The sequence below is a fragment of the Amblyomma americanum genome, chromosome 1 (assembly GCF_052857255.1).
Source record: "Amblyomma americanum isolate KBUSLIRL-KWMA chromosome 1, ASM5285725v1, whole genome shotgun sequence".
NCBI classification, from domain to species: Eukaryota; Metazoa; Arthropoda; class Arachnida; order Ixodida; family Ixodidae; genus Amblyomma; species Amblyomma americanum.
In genome coordinates, this window is record NC_135497.1 from 528,099,532 (window position 1) to 528,117,106 (window position 17,575).

A 17,575-nucleotide genomic window follows, 5' to 3' on the forward strand; every position below is an offset into this window, starting at 1 on the left:
CAGAAGCTGTTCCCGGCTACGCCGCCTGCGCCAACGGTTACTGCTCTATCCGAGGTTATTCGGGAAGAGGTGCAACAGGCGCTTACAACACCAGCTCCCTTTCAGCCGTCCACAGCCCCACCGCAAATGACATACGCCGCTGTTGCTCGTCGCGCACAACCGCCGCCGACTCGTCTTCAGGAAACCCCGGCCTCTTTTCGGCCGCCACCACCTGCTCGTCCTGCTCCATCGTATCCCCGTAAAAGTGACATCTGGCGCACTCCCAACTACCATCCTCTCTGCTATCACTGCGGTGAGCCGGGCCACCTGTACCGCAACTGCAGGTATCGTCAGATGGGCCTGCCGGGGTTCCCTGCAGATGCACCACGTCCACAGCCTGGGCAGCGACCCAGAGAAATCAACGATTATCTGGCCGAATCTGCCGGTGGGACCCGCAGGTCGCCATCCCCACGTCGTCGGTCTTACGGTGACTTTCCTCGGGGAAGGTCGCCAAGCCCCCGCCAGGAAAACTAAAAGCAGCAACCTTTGAGGGGGAGGTTGCTCACCGACGAAATGTAACAGACCCTCCTACGCCGCAACTAGGTGGCCACCCGATGCCACGACCGAATGCCGTCCAACACCGTGAAACGCCGACTCGACGGGAACGCCACCTGACGTATCAAAATGAACCCGCGCCGCACCGCAGCCGTGACCGAACACCGCGCCGTACCGCTCACACGCCGTCTACGACAGCAAACCTGAGCATTTCCCGCGACGGAACAGACGTCACTGCACTCGTCGACACAGGGGCGGATTACTCTATCCTCAGTGGAAATTTCGCCGCCACTCTGAAAAAGGTCACCACTCCGTGGATGGGCCCACAGATTCGTACAGCCGGGGGTCACTTAGTTACACCGACCGGGACTTGCACATCAAGAGTAGCAGTTCAAGGCGCAACCTACCTGGCAACGTTCGTTATACTCGAACATTGTTCACGTGACGTCATTCTCGGGATGGATTTCTTGACCGAGAATGGAGCGGTCATCGACCTCCAGTCAAAGGCCGTGTGTTTCTCCACAGAGAACGCAATACACAGAGATCCAGACCATCCGACCGCACTTTGCATCCTGGATGACCACGTCACCATCCCACCTCGTTCGAGTATTATGGTTTCTGTCGGCGCTAAGACTGTGCGGAATTTCGAAGGCGTCGCGGAAGGCAACCAGATCTTGCTTTTTGCCAGGAGCCTTGCTGTCGCCAGAGGAGTTGTTAATCTCGTCGACGGAGAAACAGAAGTGCTGATAACCAATTTCGGTGGTGCACACCAACATCTGAACGTGGGAACCGTTGTGGCTCACGTTGATGCCATCGCCCATGTCAGCAGCACACCCAGTATTTCCACAATGTCGTTGTCGCAAGAGCAGAGCCCAGTCACTGGTTTCACGTTCGACGTCAATCCAGCACTCTCCCCGACGCAGCAACAACAAGTTAAAGATCTTCTGCGCTACGGCGACATCTTCTCGGTATCATCGTGGGTTGGACGAACTCACCTAGCGAAGCATCGCATTATTATGGACGATAACGTGCACCCTCTCCGACAGTCCCCCTACCGAGTGTCTCCCGCTGAACGCGACGCTATTGGCCGCCAAGTCAAGGAAATGCTCCGCGACGACTTAATTCGTCCTTCTCGGAGTCCCTGGGCAGCGCCAGTCGTCCTTGTGAAGAAGAAAGACGGAACATTGCGGTTCTGTGTAGACTACCGTCGCTTAAACAAAATCACCAAAAAGGATGTCTATCCTCTCCCCCAGATCGACGACGCTCTGGATCGCCTTTGTAGCGCTAAATACTTTTCTTCGATGGACCTCAAGTCAGGTTACTGGCAAATTGAGGTCGATGAGCGGGACCGTGAAAAAACAGCTTTTATTACTCCAGATGGCCTGTATGAATTTACGGCCATGCCCTTTGGACTGTGCTCTGCACCGGCAACTTTCCAACGCCTCATGGATACCGTCCTTGCCGATTTAAAATGGCAGACGTGTCTCGTCTATCTTGACGATGTTGTCGTCTTCGCCCCGACTTTCCAGGAGCATCTTCACCGCCTCGAATTGGTCCTACAAGCAATAAGGTCTTCTGGACTCACGCTCAAAAATGAGAAATGCCACTTTGCGTATTGTTGCATTTGGGTTGCAAGCCCCAAGGGTAGCGTTGGCCTGGCGGCCTGGGGCAAAGCTGGAAACATCCGAAGGTCCCGGCAAAGGATGAGTCGACTGGCAACAGAACAACTTGTTTATTCTGGCATCGCAAAAGAGCAACCGGTCAGGGCAACCACGTTACTCGAAGGGCGAAATCGAAGTCTCTCGTTGGCGTCCGGGGCAGCTCGCTTTATACCCACGGAGTCGAGGGCAAGAGGGAACGGCTTGGGAAGAGGCGTCCGATACGGCGACGCTTGAACATGTCCAGACGTGACGGGCGCGTCAGCCAGGCCGGCGCCGGTCAGACCTCCTCGCCTCCCAGTTGGGGAGCTCCTCTCCCCGGCTGCCGCGCTTTGACAAGCGTGGGCAAAACATGCACACACACACACACGCACGCACGACGACACGTGGCACTGAAACCTGCCTGGACGCGCTTGGCGGGAGGCGTTGCGGCCGCGATGAACGAAGCCGCGGCGTCCGTTGCATCCGCGCCGGCTATACCGCGCGTTGTAGGCGAGACGTAACAGACCGCCCCGCCGGGAGAAGGAGATCCCGATGGTCAGGGGACTGCATCCGCTGTCCAGAGGGATGTCGCTCGATGATGCTCGTAATCGAAACCGATCGTCCCTCGACGTTGCTTGAGCGCAGCGCACAGAGAAGGCCTCGTTCTCGGGTTCAGGATCACATAGGACACTGCAAAGTCACTTCGGGAGAGTTGCCATTTTTGTGCTCGTTCCCAGCAAGCGTTAGAACTACGCCGAAACGCAACCGCTCAGTCAGCAAGCACGAGACAACCCTCACTAAGCTCTGCCAGGCTCTTTCCCCTTTTATACTACTGCCTAGTTCCTTACAGTAGTCAAGCAGCACTCAGAACGCGTCCACAAATTGGAAAATTGCACTAGAAAGCACATAATCACTTTGAAACACTAAACAAAAGCAATATGTTAAAAATCCTGCCTCAGGAAGAAAACATCAGTAACCAACAACTTTGAGGCGGATTCCTACGTTAGGGGCTTCGACTTAAGCCATCGGCGTTACCGTTGAGACTCCCCTTTTTGTAACGCACCTCAAAGGAATATTGTTGCAAAGCGAGGCTCCAGCGCAGGAGGCGGCCATTTTTGGGAGATATGGTCTGCAGCCATTGGAGAGGGCAGTGATCCGTCTCAATGATAAACCTCGAGCCGGCTAGGTAGCATGACAATTTCTGAACGGCCCACACGAGACACGCACACTCTTTCTCAGTGGCGCTGTACGCCTGCTCACGACAGGTCAGCTTACGACTAGCATACAGGACGGGGTGTTCCACTTCTCCATTGTCCCTTTGGCACAGTACAACGCCCATGCCTCGCTCACTAGCATCGCACTGAACAACGAACCCTTTTGTGTAGTCTGGCGATCGTAGCACAGGCTGGCTTGTTAGGGCGCTCTTTAAGGCGCTAAAAGCTCTTTCCTTTGTCTCGCTCCAGACGACTGTTTGGGGCTCTGTTTTTCTTAGAGCATCCGTCAGGGGAGCCGCGATATCGGAGTACCTGGGGATGTACCTCTGATAGTAGCCGGCGACACCTAAGAACGACCGAATATCGGTCTTCGTGCGCGGTTGCGGGAAGTCTCGCACAGCGGCCACCTTTATTTCAGAGGGGCGGCGTCGACCCTGTCCAATCACGTGACCGAGGTAGACAACCTCGGCCTGTGCTAATTGGCACTTGGGAGCCTTGATTGTCAAGCCCGCTTCGTGCAGGCGGGTTAGCACTGCCCGCAAGTGTGCCATATGCTCAGACCAGGATGCGGAGAATATCGCTACGTCGTCTAAATACGGTAAAGCGAATTCTTCCTGTCCCCGCAACACTTTGTCCATGAGGCTTGAAAAGCAGTATGGCGCGTTCTTCAAACCAAAACTCAAAACTTTAGGACGGAATGTTCCCATTGGTGAAATGAACGCCGCATACCTACTAGCCTCTTCTGTAAGTGGAACCTGCCAATAACCCCTGACAAGATCTAGGGTGGAAATAAACTGAGCGCTACTAACTTTCTCAAGGCGCTCCTCGATGTTAGGGATCGGATAAATTTGATCCTTAGTGATGGAATTAAGCCTGCGGTAGTCGACGCAAGGACGAGGTTCCTTGCCCGGTACCTCAACTAAAATCAAAGGGGAGGTATAATCACTCTCACCCGCCTCAATAACACCGAGCTGTAGCATTTTCTTTACCTCAGCCTCCATAATATCGCGCTGGCGGGGTGACACCCGGTACGCCTTGGATCGTACTGGCTCTGGCGAGGTAAGTTCTATATCATGAGTAAGGACAGAAGTCCTACCAGGCCTCTCAGAGAACTGACCTTGAAACTCTTGTAAGAGTTGGTGTAGTTCGGTTTTCTGCTCAGGCGACAGCGGTGCTTTACTGAGTAAGTCACTAATGACCTGATCAGTGTCTTCCCTGTTCGTCACTGAGCCTAGTCCCGGAAGCTCGACCGGAAGCTCTTCTAACTTTCCCTTGTCGGGCATTTCCTCTCCAGTACCTGGTGCCTTCAATGCTACAGGCTCAATTTTATCCAGTTCTGACGTGCTCGGAATATCAGCTTGCTGCGCCTCCGACCCTTTTTCATTGTTCGACAACGTCGGCCCCGCAACTACCGCCTTTGCAGCGAGCTCCCGAAATCTCGATCTGGTTAAGGCCTGAACGCTAGCCTCACCAAACAAAAGACCCTTCTCGCGCAGGAGGTGATCGGACCGGTTCGAAAATAGGTACGGGTACTGGGGGGGCAGCATAGATGACACTGCGGCCTCCGTCTCAATTACTCCGAAAGGTCCTTCAATAACCACTTTTGCTACGGGCAGACACACGCTGTGAGCTTCCACGGCTTGCTTGATCCATGCGCACTCGCCCGTGAACATATCGGGTTCTACGTAAGAGGGGTGAACTACATCCATCGTAGCTGCGGAATCACGAAGCACTCGGCACTCTTTCCCGTTCACGAGGAAGTCTCGCATGTAAGGCTCGAGAAGCTTCATGTTCTCGTCAGTGCTACATAATGACAAACACACGACTTCTCTTTTTGTTTCTGGACACTGCGCCGAAAAGTGACCCGGCTTCTGGCACGTATAACACACGCGCGCTTGCCTCGCCTCGAACCGCTTTCTGCGTTCGGCTTCGGCTGCCGCCGTCTCCTTACGTTCGGTCGGACTGCTTTCACTCGCATCCGCACTACGCGTGTCCCCCCTTGCTCTCATGGGTGTGAACTTCGGCCTCTCAGACTTGGAGCCAAATTCACCCTTTTGACCGTCCTTAGCTCCGCGAGCCCGACGCGTCACAAACTCCTCGGCTAGCTCGGCGGCTTTAGCCACTGTACTAACGTCTGGCCTATCCAAGACCCAGTACCGCACGTTCTCAGGTAACCGACTATAAAACTGTTCCAGCCCGAAACACTGCAGAATTTTCTCGTGGTCACCAAACGCTTTCTCTTCTTTGAGCCACTCCTGCATGTTTGACATAAGCCTGTAGGCAAACTCTGTATATGACTCATTTCTGCCTTTTTCATTTTCCCGAAACTTCCGACGGAACGCCTCCGCTGACAGCCTGTACTTTTTTAGCAGACTCGATTTCACTTGGTCGAAATCCTCTGCCTCCTCTCTCTTCAAGCGAGCGACTACGTCGGCCGCCTCGGCGGGTAACAAAGTGAGCAAGCGCTGTGGCCACGTTTCCCGAGAGAACCCCTGCTTCTCGCACGTTCGCTCAAAGTTAACCAGGAACAAACCAATGTCCTCTCCAAGCTTAAACGGCCGCATCAGGTCAGTCATTTTGAACGATACCCGTTCTCCTGCACCGTGTGCCTGACTTCCATTACGAGCGCGTTCCATCTCTACCTCGAGACGCTTCATTTCCAAAGCGTGTTGACGGTCGCGCTCTTCTTTCTCTTTTTGCTCTTTACGTTCGCGCTCCTCTTTCTCTTTTTGTTCTTTACGTTCGCGCTCGTTTTTCTCTTTTTCTTTTTGTTCCCTCTCCTCAATCGTCTCAAGGCATTCCGACAGCTCGTCATCCTCAGCCTCCAACTCAAGAATAGCCCTTAGCAGTTCCGGTTTTCTGAGTTTGTCTGAGACATCCAGACCCAACTCTCTTGCAAGCTCCAGCAATTTCGGTTTGCGCAACGACTTCAAATCCATGGCTGCTCCGAATGCTGCTTTCTCTACTGCCTACTATTGTCTTGCCGCAAACTAACCCGGCAGCAACGACAACCACAATTACCAGCTCTGTTTCTGACACTAACAAAAGCCTGGCAAAACTCAGAAGAAGAAAGTCCCGCACTCACCAAACCTTGCAGCCAAAAATTCAGCGCAGTCGTTCCGCTGCAGGCAACCAGTCATCACACAGGGCTCGTTGCACTGCTCCCGGATGGTCGTTGTGCTGCTCAGCATACAGTTGACCGCATATCTTCGCTGCTGGCCTCCGTTGTCGGGATCTCACCGCTGGCAACCAGTTGTTGCAAATGGGTTGCAAGCCCCAAGGGTAGCGTTGGCCTGGCGGCCTGGGGCAAAGCTGGAAACATCCGAAGGTCCCGGCAAAGGATGAGTCGACTGGCAACAGAACAACTTGTTTATTCTGGCATCGCAAAAGAGCAGCCGGTCAGGGCAACCACGTTACTCGAAGGGCGAAATCGAAGTCTCTCGTTGGCGTCCGGGGCAGCTCGCTTTATACCCACGGAGTCGAGGGCAAGAGGGAACGGCTTGGGAAGAGGCGTCCGATACGGCGACGCTTGAACATGTCCAGACGTGACGGGCGCGTCAGCCAGGCCGGCGCCGGTCAGACCTCCTCGCCTCCCCGTTGGGGAGCTCCTCTCCCCGGCTGCCGCGCTTTGACAAGCGTGGGCAAAACATGCACACACACACACACGCACGCACGACGACACGTGGCACTGAAACCTGCCTGGACGCGCTTGGCGGGAGGCGTTGCGGCCGCGATGAACGAAGCCGCGGCGTCCGTTGCATCCGCGCCGGCTATACCGCGCGTTGTAGGCGAGACGTAACAGTATACAGAGCTGAAGTTCTTAGGACACGTTGTGAATCAAGCCGGTGTTCAGCCTGATCCTGAAAAAACAACAGCTATTGCCCATTTTCTGCCGCCGCAAGAACTGAAAGCTGTCCGCCGTTTTCTTGGATTGTGCGCGTATTACCGTCGCTTCGTGAAAGATTTTGCTCGCATTGCCGAGCCGCTGACGCGCCTAACAAGGTCGGACACACCTTTCACATGGGAAGCAGCGCAAGAAAATGCATTCCGCAGCCTTCAAAGCCTCCTGCAGGCGCCTCCCGTTCTGGCTCACTTCGACGTAAACGCCGACACGGAGCTCCATACTGATGCCAGCAACATCGGCTTAGGTGCTGTCCTGGTCCAGATCCAAGCAGGTCAAGAACGGGTCATCGCTTATGCAAGTCGACGTTTGTCACCAGCCGAATCAAACTATTCCGCTACCGCCGCTACCGAGAAAGAATGCCTTGCCATTGTATGGGCCACTTCGAAATTCCGACCATACCTTTACGGCAAAAATTTTAAGGTGGTGACCGATCATCATGCCTTATGCTGGCTCGCAAGCCTTAAAGACCCGTCCGCTCGCCTCGTCCGATGGAGTCTGCGGCTCCAGGAATACGACATGACTGTCGTGTACAAATCCGGGCGCAAGCACTCTGACGCCGATTGTCTGTCCCGCGCCCCAGTAGATCCTTCTACCGACGCCTGTAATGATGACGACATCTTACATCGAACTTCGAGAAGTAATGGAATTTCTCAACGGCAGCAACACGACCGCCCCACGCGCTTTCAGGCGCGTGTTGCCATCTTTATGCATCCGCAATGGTCTTCTGGTCAAGAAAAATTTCGCTCCAAACAATACGCAATACCTAATCGTCGTACCGCCTAGCCTGTGCAATGAAATCCTCCAAGCCTCCCATGACGAACCCACTTCTGGACATTTGGGCATAGCCCGTACGCTAGCCCGAATCCAAGAGAATTACTACTGGCCTCGTCTCCGTGCTGATGTCACTCACTACGTCAGAACGTGCCGAGCCTGTCAGCGTCGCAAGGTACCGTCAACCAAACAAGCTGGGTTCTTGATGCCCATTAGACCACCCACAAGGCCCTTCCAACGAATAGGAATGGACATGCTGGGTCCGTTCCCACGTTCGAACTCTGGCAACAAATGGATAATTGTCGTGACGGACTACCTTACCCGCTATGCAGAAACGTCAGCTCTACCCAGCGGCACCGCTTTAGAAGTTGCTAAGTTCTTTGTGCATCAGATCGTACTCCGCCATGGGGCACCTGAAGTGCTGATCACTGACAGCGGCCCTGCGTTCATGGCTGAGCTGCTGCAGGAGATCTTGGTTTACAGTCATACCGACCACCGCCGAACAACGTCGTACCACCCTCAAACGAACGGGTTGACTGAAAGACTGAACCGAACCCTTTCTGACATGATTTCCATGTACGTCGATATTGAACACAAAACGTGGGACGAAGTGCTTCCTTATGTCACCTTCGCCTACAATACGGCCATGCAAGACACAACGCAGATGTCCCCATTCCAACTCGTCTACGGCCGTGCAGTGACGACGATGCTCGACGCAATGTTACCACATCTGGACGACTCTAGCCTTCACACTGATACCTACACGTTCCTGGAACGCGCCGAAGCTGCTCGCCAACTGGCCAAAGTTCGAATTCAGGACCAACAACTTCGAGATGCAGATCGCTACAATCGGCGCCGTCACGACGTCCATTATGCGCCTGGCGACCGTGTGTGGGTGTGGTTCCCCATTCGGCGACGAGGACTGAGCGAAAAACTCCTCCATCGCTACTTCGGACCATACCGCGTGGTCAGGTCATTGGGCGACCTCAACTACGAGGTCATTCCCGATGGATTTCAGAAGTCCCGACGGTCCCCGTGCCCTGAAGTGGTTCACGTGGTCCGCCTGAAGCCTTATCACGATCGGTAGCCTCGCCCACTAACCCCGTTCAGTCCTTCCGACCTCTCCACTCACTCCCAGCATCGGGACGATGCTTCTTTTTGCCGGGGAGTAATGACACCGCCCATTCATCGTCGTCGTTCTACTAGAACCACGAGAGCGCGGAATGCGCGCGCGAGCTGGCCTTAGAAAAAGAAGCCGAAGTGTCTGGCTGCGAATGCTCCGCTTTTGGGACTGCTACTGACGTCCGCTGCAGTCACCTACTTTGACGTATCCAACCTAGCTGTACCACCCGTGACAATATAAATAACGTAAGTAATAAATTAACAATGGGTATTGAAAGTAATGTTGACAGACATAAGTATATATATAGATAAGCATGAACAAGCAGCCTATAAAAGTGACGTAAATAAAGTGTCAGTAGTTGCTACCATAAATAAAAAGGAACAAAAAAGCAACAAACACTTATATTGAACAAGGGCCATGAACAGACTCTAAAACGTTTTTTTCCATTCACATACAGGTGATGGCGCCTACCCATTGAAGCCATGGCTCATAACACCTATCCCCGGGCATTCTGCACTCAGGTCTGTTGTTGAGCGGACAATTGGTGTCCTGAAGAGTCAGTTCAGATGTCTTCAAAGGTACCGAGCACTGCACTATGAACCGGAGGTCGCTGCGAAGATTGTTGTAGCCTGTGCAGTGTTGCACAATGTGTGCATTTATGCCCGGCAGCCTTATCTCAACACCTACGACAGTGACGATCCTGATGGGGACACAGACCAGTGTGAAGAAGAACAGGAAATCCCCGCATTCTACCCGATAGGCAGGAGCAAGCGTGAGCAGCTGCTGCAGGCATTTGCTCACAGGCGGCACCGGTAGGCATCCTGTCTGCTGCACTAGCTGCCTCACCAGCACCAGCCACGTTGTCAGCACCGCCAGCTACGTCCACGTCGTCAGCACTGCCAGCCACATCACCAGCACCTTCAGCCAAGTCAACAGCACCATAAGGCACGTCACTTACATCTGCCACCAGTTTTTGCAGTGCTGCATACTATGTTTCATGCAGTAGCAAATATGTTGCCGCTTTCGGTTTTGTGTTCATGTGTACCGGGAATACGCAATTGCAACATTTTTTCCCCCATGCGTGTGCCATGGCGCGGGTTCCATGACATGGTGCTTTGCTGCGTCTATAAACCTACAGAACGTTTTTTTCCCTTGGCATTTTTTTCTGAAACAGGAAATCCGTGCTTCTTGCTGTACGTCAGTACCAACTGGATGTGATCTGAACACAGTGTTAAAGTGATGCTGAAGAAATTGCAGTACACGGTGTACTCCTTTAAACTAGTGGGGGTTGATGGCATGCAAGGTTTCCAGCAGCAGGGGTTCTTTAATGTACACTGACATAGCACAGCACATGGACATGTTTAGCATTGGCCTCCATAAAAATGTAGCCGCAGCTTGAATCTGCAACCTTGTGATGCTCAGCAGCCAAACCTCACAGTCGTTCAGCTGGAACAACATTGGCTACTTCCAAGCTGCAAGCTCTACGTGTGGATTGTGCAGTGATGTGGGGTGGTGCAGTGTTGTGAAAAAATCATCTTTGTGCATACTGTGTTTGTGTGCCATGTGCATCATCATTTCAGTTGCCATTGAAGAATGGGCAATGCATGATATGTGCCTTGGTCCTGTGCTCTTTATGTGAAAAGTGGCTCTACTCAGTGTAGTGTGAGTGTGTATGCAGCACGCCAAAAGAAGAGCCATCACTTTCAGCACCCAGCCATGAAAGAATATCGATTCTTTCCCTTCAGTCTCGAGTTTCACTGTTATGGTGGAGTTATAAGTCTTCTCGTTTGGGACAAAACCCACTGGTGAGCACTGTATTAGTGCTATTTTGCCATTGGCAGTTCAGTGGGCCATGAGGTGTGCAGTCCCAGTTTGTAATGCTGAATTCTTTTGATTGCCTTAATTGCATTAACATTTCGTGTTTTGTGCGCCGTTTTGTGCATCGTGGGTGACTTCTTTTCTTTGCTGCCTTGGCAAGAATTGAGCGCAGCTTCCACTTCATTTAATTGATTGGTGAGAGTGCACGTGCAGCCTGCAAAGATAACGTAATATTCCTGAAGGCGCCACACGCAGCCTGTCAGTCTGTTGAGTCTAATTATTGCGTATATCGGACTGGCCTGGTGTTCATCATGTGTGGCCGCACATTATGTTTGATTTATGGTCTATGCGCATTTAACACCCCAAAGCAACTCAGGATATGAGGGATGCCATAGTGGAGGGCTCCGGATAATTTCGACCACTTGAGGTTCTTGCACCGACGCACAATGCACAGGCCTCTAGAATTTCGCCTGCATCGAAATTTGACTGCCGCGGCTGAGATCGAACCTGCGTCTTTCAGGTCAGCAGCCGAGCACCATAGCCACTGAGCCATCGCGGCGGTGCACACATTATGTGCATGGAAGCAAGTGCTACCGCTACGGCAGTCTCCTCAGCCATCGCGCTTGAGCTCATGCTCCCAACGGAGCCCATAATCTGAATTGAGCCAGTGCCATTTGCAACCACTAGTCCCTTAGTGTCTGTGCCGGACAGGTATTTCACCGCATCGACATATAGCAAATTTTGGTCACAGCTGTATTGGCACATGGGTGGCTTGACTCTGGCTGTTCTACAGCCAGCGTGCAGCTCGGGGTGCATGTTGCTCGGGACTGGGGCTACTGTGATCTTAGCTGCGAGTTTGGGCGGGGTGGCGTGGTACCTCTGCTGCAACGGAATAGTCCTTTGGGCTTCCACAAGCTCTTCTGCCGTGTTGTGTAGCCCCAGCTAGAGCAGGTGGTGTGTCGAGGTGTACGGGGGCAGTCCAAGGGCTGTCTAGACCGCCAATCGCAGGAGGACATTCAGCTCATTCAACTCGCTTCGACTGTGTCGTTGATAAGGTGCGTGGAACTTCACACAGCTGATTAGCAATGCCTGCATGATTTACATGGTGTCACTTTCCATGACTGTTCGTTGGATGGATGGATGGAAAAACTTTATTTTCGTCAGAACGCATGTGCGGACGATTCCGTGCTAGATGACCATCAACCTATGGCTGACGGCAACCTGGGTGGCCCACTCCACGGCCCTTGTCTGGACGACCGTGTTTGAGCTGGCCAACACGGCCTCCCACTGCTCGAGAGAAGGATCATGCAGAATATCTGCCGCTGGCAGCGCTATGCTACAGCTCCATAATATGTGGTCATAGGTTGCCAGTTCCTGGCACCATTTGCATTCCGGCTGAACATCAGGGTAGATTTTGTTTAACACGTATAGGTTATGGAAAGAGCTAGTCTACAACCTTCGCCAGACGCTTTCCTGTGCCTTCACCAATTGCTTGTCCGGGGGCGGGTAAATTCTCCGCTCAAGTTTGTAATGGTTAGTAACGTCGTGAAATTACGCCAGCCCATCTCTTGTGGACCTCCCCGAAACGTCCGGCTCACCTGCTCGGCTGATGAAACCTCGAGCATTCATGTGAGCCGCCTCGTCCCAGGGTTCCCAGAGTGTGCCGGTACCCAGACAGTTTCCACCTCTGCAGTCCCTTGCCCCATGGCCTGATGTAGCAATCGTGCCGCTGTGACAGATATTCTGCCCCTCGCCAAATTTTGAATGGCTGTGTTACAGTCGCTGAAAATCAGGTCAGCTTTAGTATTAGCTATAGCTAGCGCTATCGCTGCCTCCTCTGCAGTTTTTGAGGAGCGGGTTTTGACTGATCCAGAGGTGACCAAGCGTCTCTGCCTGTCCACCACCGCAACTGCAAATGCGTCCTTGTTCTTATACTCGGTGACACCTGCGTAGATTCCCGTTGTACTTCCCATACTTAGCATGTAAAGCTCTGGCTCTTGCCTTCCTGCGGTTCTCGTGATGTATCGGATGCATATTTTTGGGCAAAGGTTTTTGTACAAGCCCTTGTGCATTTCTCGCTTCACCTGAACTTTATATGTCCGCGGCTGGAGCATCAACTCCAATGCCGATCCTCTCCATCCAATGCCGATCCTGTCCCTTCCTACTCTCGTTTTTGAAAGTCTACTGAGTTGCATCACCAAGTGCACCTCCCGCAGTTGTTCCAGGGTGTTGTGCACCCCTAATCCCAGCAGCCTTTCGGTAGACGCATTGTTAGGCAACCCAAGGGCCGCCTTATACGCCTGCCTAATCATAGCCTCCACCTTGCCTTTCTCCGTCGCGTCCATCTTCATGTAAGGTGTCGCATACACTATTCTACTGAGCACAAACGCCTGTACCAGCTTACACAAGTCCTTTTCCTTGACCCCTCCCTTACGATTGGCGATTCTCCTGATTAGCCTCACGGTAGCATTGACCGTATTTTTAAGCCTTTCCAAGGCCTCCCTATTCTTCCTGTTAGTCTGCAGATACAAACCCAGGATCCTGATTGTTTGGACCCCTAGCAGTGGTGGCGGCACATAGTGCCTCGCATGTATCCCTCTTGGTTTATCCCTAAGCACAAAAAGCTCGGACTTGGGCTGAGAGCACAAGAGTCCTGCCTCCCCTGCTAGCTCCTCCACAATATCCACTACCTGTTGTAGAGTTTCCTCCATTTGTGCGTCTCTTCCCCTTGTTACCCATAGAGTAATGTCGTCCGCATAAAATGTATAAGTCCCGATATCCCTGCCAGCCTCGGCGGTATCCTTATCAACGCGAGCATTGAACAATAACGGCGATAAAACCGACTTTTGTGGTGTCCCCCTGCCCTTAACGGGAAGGGATCCGATTTAACTTCTCAGACTGCAATATCCGCAGTCCTACCCTCCAGAAATGATCTGATGTATCGGAAGGTTCTACCCCCTGGTCCTATGTCTGATAGGTTCCTTAATATTGCCTCGTCCTATATCCGATAGGTTCCTGAATATTGCCTCATGGTTAACATTGTCAAAGGCCTTAGTGAGGTCGAGCCCCAAGATAGCCTTGGTGCCCGTTCCGTACCCATGATCAACCACGTCTTTTTTTAGTTGTATCATGACGTCCTGCGTTGATAAATTAGCCCTGAAGCCAATCATTGTTTCAGGTATCAACTCCTTGTCCTCCACATAACCCTGAAGCCTGTTGAGGACCACAGGCTCCATCAATTTGGCCAAGCAGGACGTCACTGAGATGGCACGAAGATTCTCAATACAGACCTTCTTCTCTGGTTTAGAAATAAATGTAATCCTAGCATGCTTCCACTCTGCAGGGATCTCCCCGGCCGCCCAATACGACTCTTGGAGATGCAGCGGATCAAGTGTGCCACCTGCGCAGATCACTTCTGGAGCTGCTGTATTGTGTAGTTCGCTCGGCTGTTAGATTGTAGGTACAGGCCCAGCACCCGCAGTCTGTCTACCCTAGGGGTGGGAGTGCCTTCGAGGTGGACGTCGATATTGGGGTCGACTACTTGGGTCCCCGAAGGCACGCGGATAACGAGCAGTTCCGAATTCTCAGGTGCGCACATAAGTCCGCTCTCAGTTGCATAGTTTTGCGTCACCTATATGGCTTCTTGAAGGCTATCTTGAGTGTGGCCGTCAGAGCCTGTCGTCATCCATATCGTTCTACTAGCCTTAGTAGCACGGCCCGCCATGCATGATCTCACTGTGTCACTCTGACTACCAAGGGACATTTTCTCCTATGTTTCTCAAAGTTTTCGCAACTGCGTACGAGCCTCAACTCACTGGGCGCCTGGTTTCGACTCTGCATTAATGCAAGCATTGCTTGCAGAGTCCGCACCAGCTCCTCTGTGGCGTCAGCCTGGCGCGCCATATGGCCTTCAATCTGTATTACAAAGACAACATAACTATTCATAAACTATGAATACTTTAAGAGAGGCAACGGTGAAGGAACTGCTGATTACTTACCCTTGCCATATGGGCCCTGATGTGCGCCAGGTCACCGCCTATTTGTTGAAGCTGGTGCTCCTGACTACTCACCAAGCGCCCGTGCTGGTTTTGTTGGCTATAGTTCAAGACACGCCTTCTCTGTGCACAGGCTTGGCGCAGAGGCCTATGAGGAAGGCTATGAAGCCACCTGTGCACAGGTGGCAGTGCTTGGGGGGTGGTGGCTAGTGATGTTGAGGTGCTGGCGTGGGTCTTTGCATGTGTGTTATTGCACTGTGTTGTGAACACGTTTCTGAAATACTGGAGTAATTACTCATTACCATTCACCTAAGTGCACCCTTATGGTTACAAAGGATAGCTACACAGTTTATTACAAAATCATCGTGCTCTGGGTATTGAACCTGGGACCACCCCCTGTCCAGTGCAGTTTGTGTGTCAAGCGAACCAGGATGGCTAACAGATGGTAGGCAGAGAGCGAATCGATCAGCAACTCAAAGTGGGAATGGTGCATGTTCAATTAGTTTAGGAGGCACTTTAGACTGAATGCCTATGTGCAGAAATGTGGACATTTCACATGCAGCAAATTTATGGCATGTATATTGTTATTTTCAATCTTTTACTTTACTGCATTGTGTGCCATCTTTAGGACACATAACTGTTTAGCTCAGGTACTGCTCGCTGAAGTGTGCCTACCAAGCACATTGCAGCTTGGCCACTAATTCATAATGATAATGCTGTGGTGACAAGCACAATTGTCCTGAAGGAGGCATTCCTTCAGAGTAAATCCACAGCTATGAGGAACAACTGGTGCAGTGACTATTATTATTTGCTGGAACACTTTAATTCAGTGCATCACCTTGCTTTCAAGTACCAACTACATGAGGCATGCAAAGCTGCTGTGAAGTGGTGTATGTCACAAACCTGGATTCATGTAATCATGCTCGCCGGGTGGAGCCGTTGTTGCTGGTGCTGGCCTGGCTGCCTGGAAGTGCAAGAGATGAATTACATTACCTCATGCGTCATGTTTCAGTTGCAGCACGTTGCCTATTGAGGCTTTCAGCAGTTTGTTGCCATGTCAATTTGTGCAGGAATCTTTAAACATTAAAGGTACAAATTTTTTTCGTAAACCTGTGTGCAGCACTGTTTATACAGCATGCTAATGAACCCTGTAACTTGGAAGCAATCTTTGTGGTGCTTGTTTGTGTGTGTGTACACCCACTTAGTGTGCTGTTTGCAGTGCAAAGGTACAAATTTTTTTCATAACGTTCACATAGAGGGATGCCTTGAAATTGTTTTGTACATTTCAGAAAGTGCACTACACAGATTGCCAGCATAGCTCTGTGCATTTGTGTGTTGTGAAAATGTGCGCTGTCTTCCTGTCAGTAATTTGAATAAAAAGGATTAGTATATGTCTTAAACGTCAGCTCATTCCTGTCAGGCATCGTATGCTGCACCACGTTATCAGAAGACTTACGACAGCGACACAAAACCTGCGTAACTCTTTGAATACTTCATGTGCAAACTTGTATTCCTGAGCATATAATGCACATCTGAAACTGCCTTGCAATTTCACACTTCTTGCCTGCTAGCAAGACCTTTTTTCTATGCAAAGCTTAAGACATTTTTGGTAGCAAGGTTTCTCACCTGCGGAGTCTCTGCCCGTGGGCGTGCTCCGAAAAGAGCGGGGGCCCTGCAGCCACCGGAGCAGTCCTGGCCGACGATGGTAAGAATCCATGCGTCGACCTTGCTTAGGACTGCTCCAGGGTTCGGCAGCCCTCCGCCCGTTCTCCTGCATTAATAATACGAGGGCTGACTATTACACACATGCACTTCAGTGGTCGGACGGGCAAAAGAGAAGATCTAACTCTGTTATGCATTTCATGTATTATTAATGCAAGTCAAGCCTCCGTGACGCCTGCTGCGCTCTGTAAGCACGCCAGCTTACCTTTGGTCGGCTGCAGCCAGCGCTCCAGCTTTGCGGGCGGCTCGCACCTACTTCTGCCATAGCCGCCTCCACCCTTCAGGCGAGTGAGTGGCCGGCCCTATGGCATTCAGCTGTGCTGCCAGCTGCACGCACAACGCCCGCCTTTCCTCATCCGATATGCTGTCATAGGCCGCGTGGGCCAACGCGCGGTTGTTCTGCATAAAATTCAGGAGCGCTTCGAGCTGGATAGCGCCGCAGTGCAGTGCATAGGCACCGCGCTGCTCGCTATCGCCGTCACTGCTGCCCGCTGCAGAGTCCATTTTAGATCTGCTGCGATTGTGTGCTTCGTAGAGCTCTTCCCCGTATTTCTTAGCGAACGTCCGTGAATGAACAAACACACAAATTTTTCATGTAAGTTCATTTCTTTATTACATTTTTTTCATGCGACGAAAATAAGTTATAAAGCAGTAAATTTTCAGTGAACCATTTCGTTTTGCCTTCACTGTATGGCCGCGCAAATACTCTCCCCCTTAACGCCACATGTGCCAACGAAGCAACAGTCGGGGACTGCCAAACAATTCTCAGTCATAGCGTTTTTCATGCTCTGCCGCCAAGTTTCGTCACTTCTTGTGGGTATAGCAGCGGCAGCGTCGCGAAGAACATCGCTTCA

General features: G+C 52.0%; 1 protein-coding gene and 1 pseudogene across 1 annotated transcript in view; one reads left to right on the plus strand and one right to left on the minus strand.

The window, feature by feature from the left end:
- Positions 1-12,060, plus strand: part of LOC144116251 (uncharacterized) — a 30,159-nt gene extending 18,099 nt beyond the window's left edge. The window contains exon 2 of the mRNA XM_077650968.1: positions 9,644-12,060. Coding sequence (XP_077507094.1) covers positions 9,644-10,002 — 359 coding nt within the window. The 3' untranslated portion in view covers positions 10,003-12,060. The remainder of the gene's footprint in view (positions 1-9,643) is intronic.
- A 132-nt stretch (positions 12,061-12,192) lies between these two features.
- On the minus strand, positions 12,193-14,240 carry LOC144116252 (uncharacterized; annotated as a pseudogene).
- Between the last annotated feature and the right edge of the window lie 3,335 nt (positions 14,241-17,575).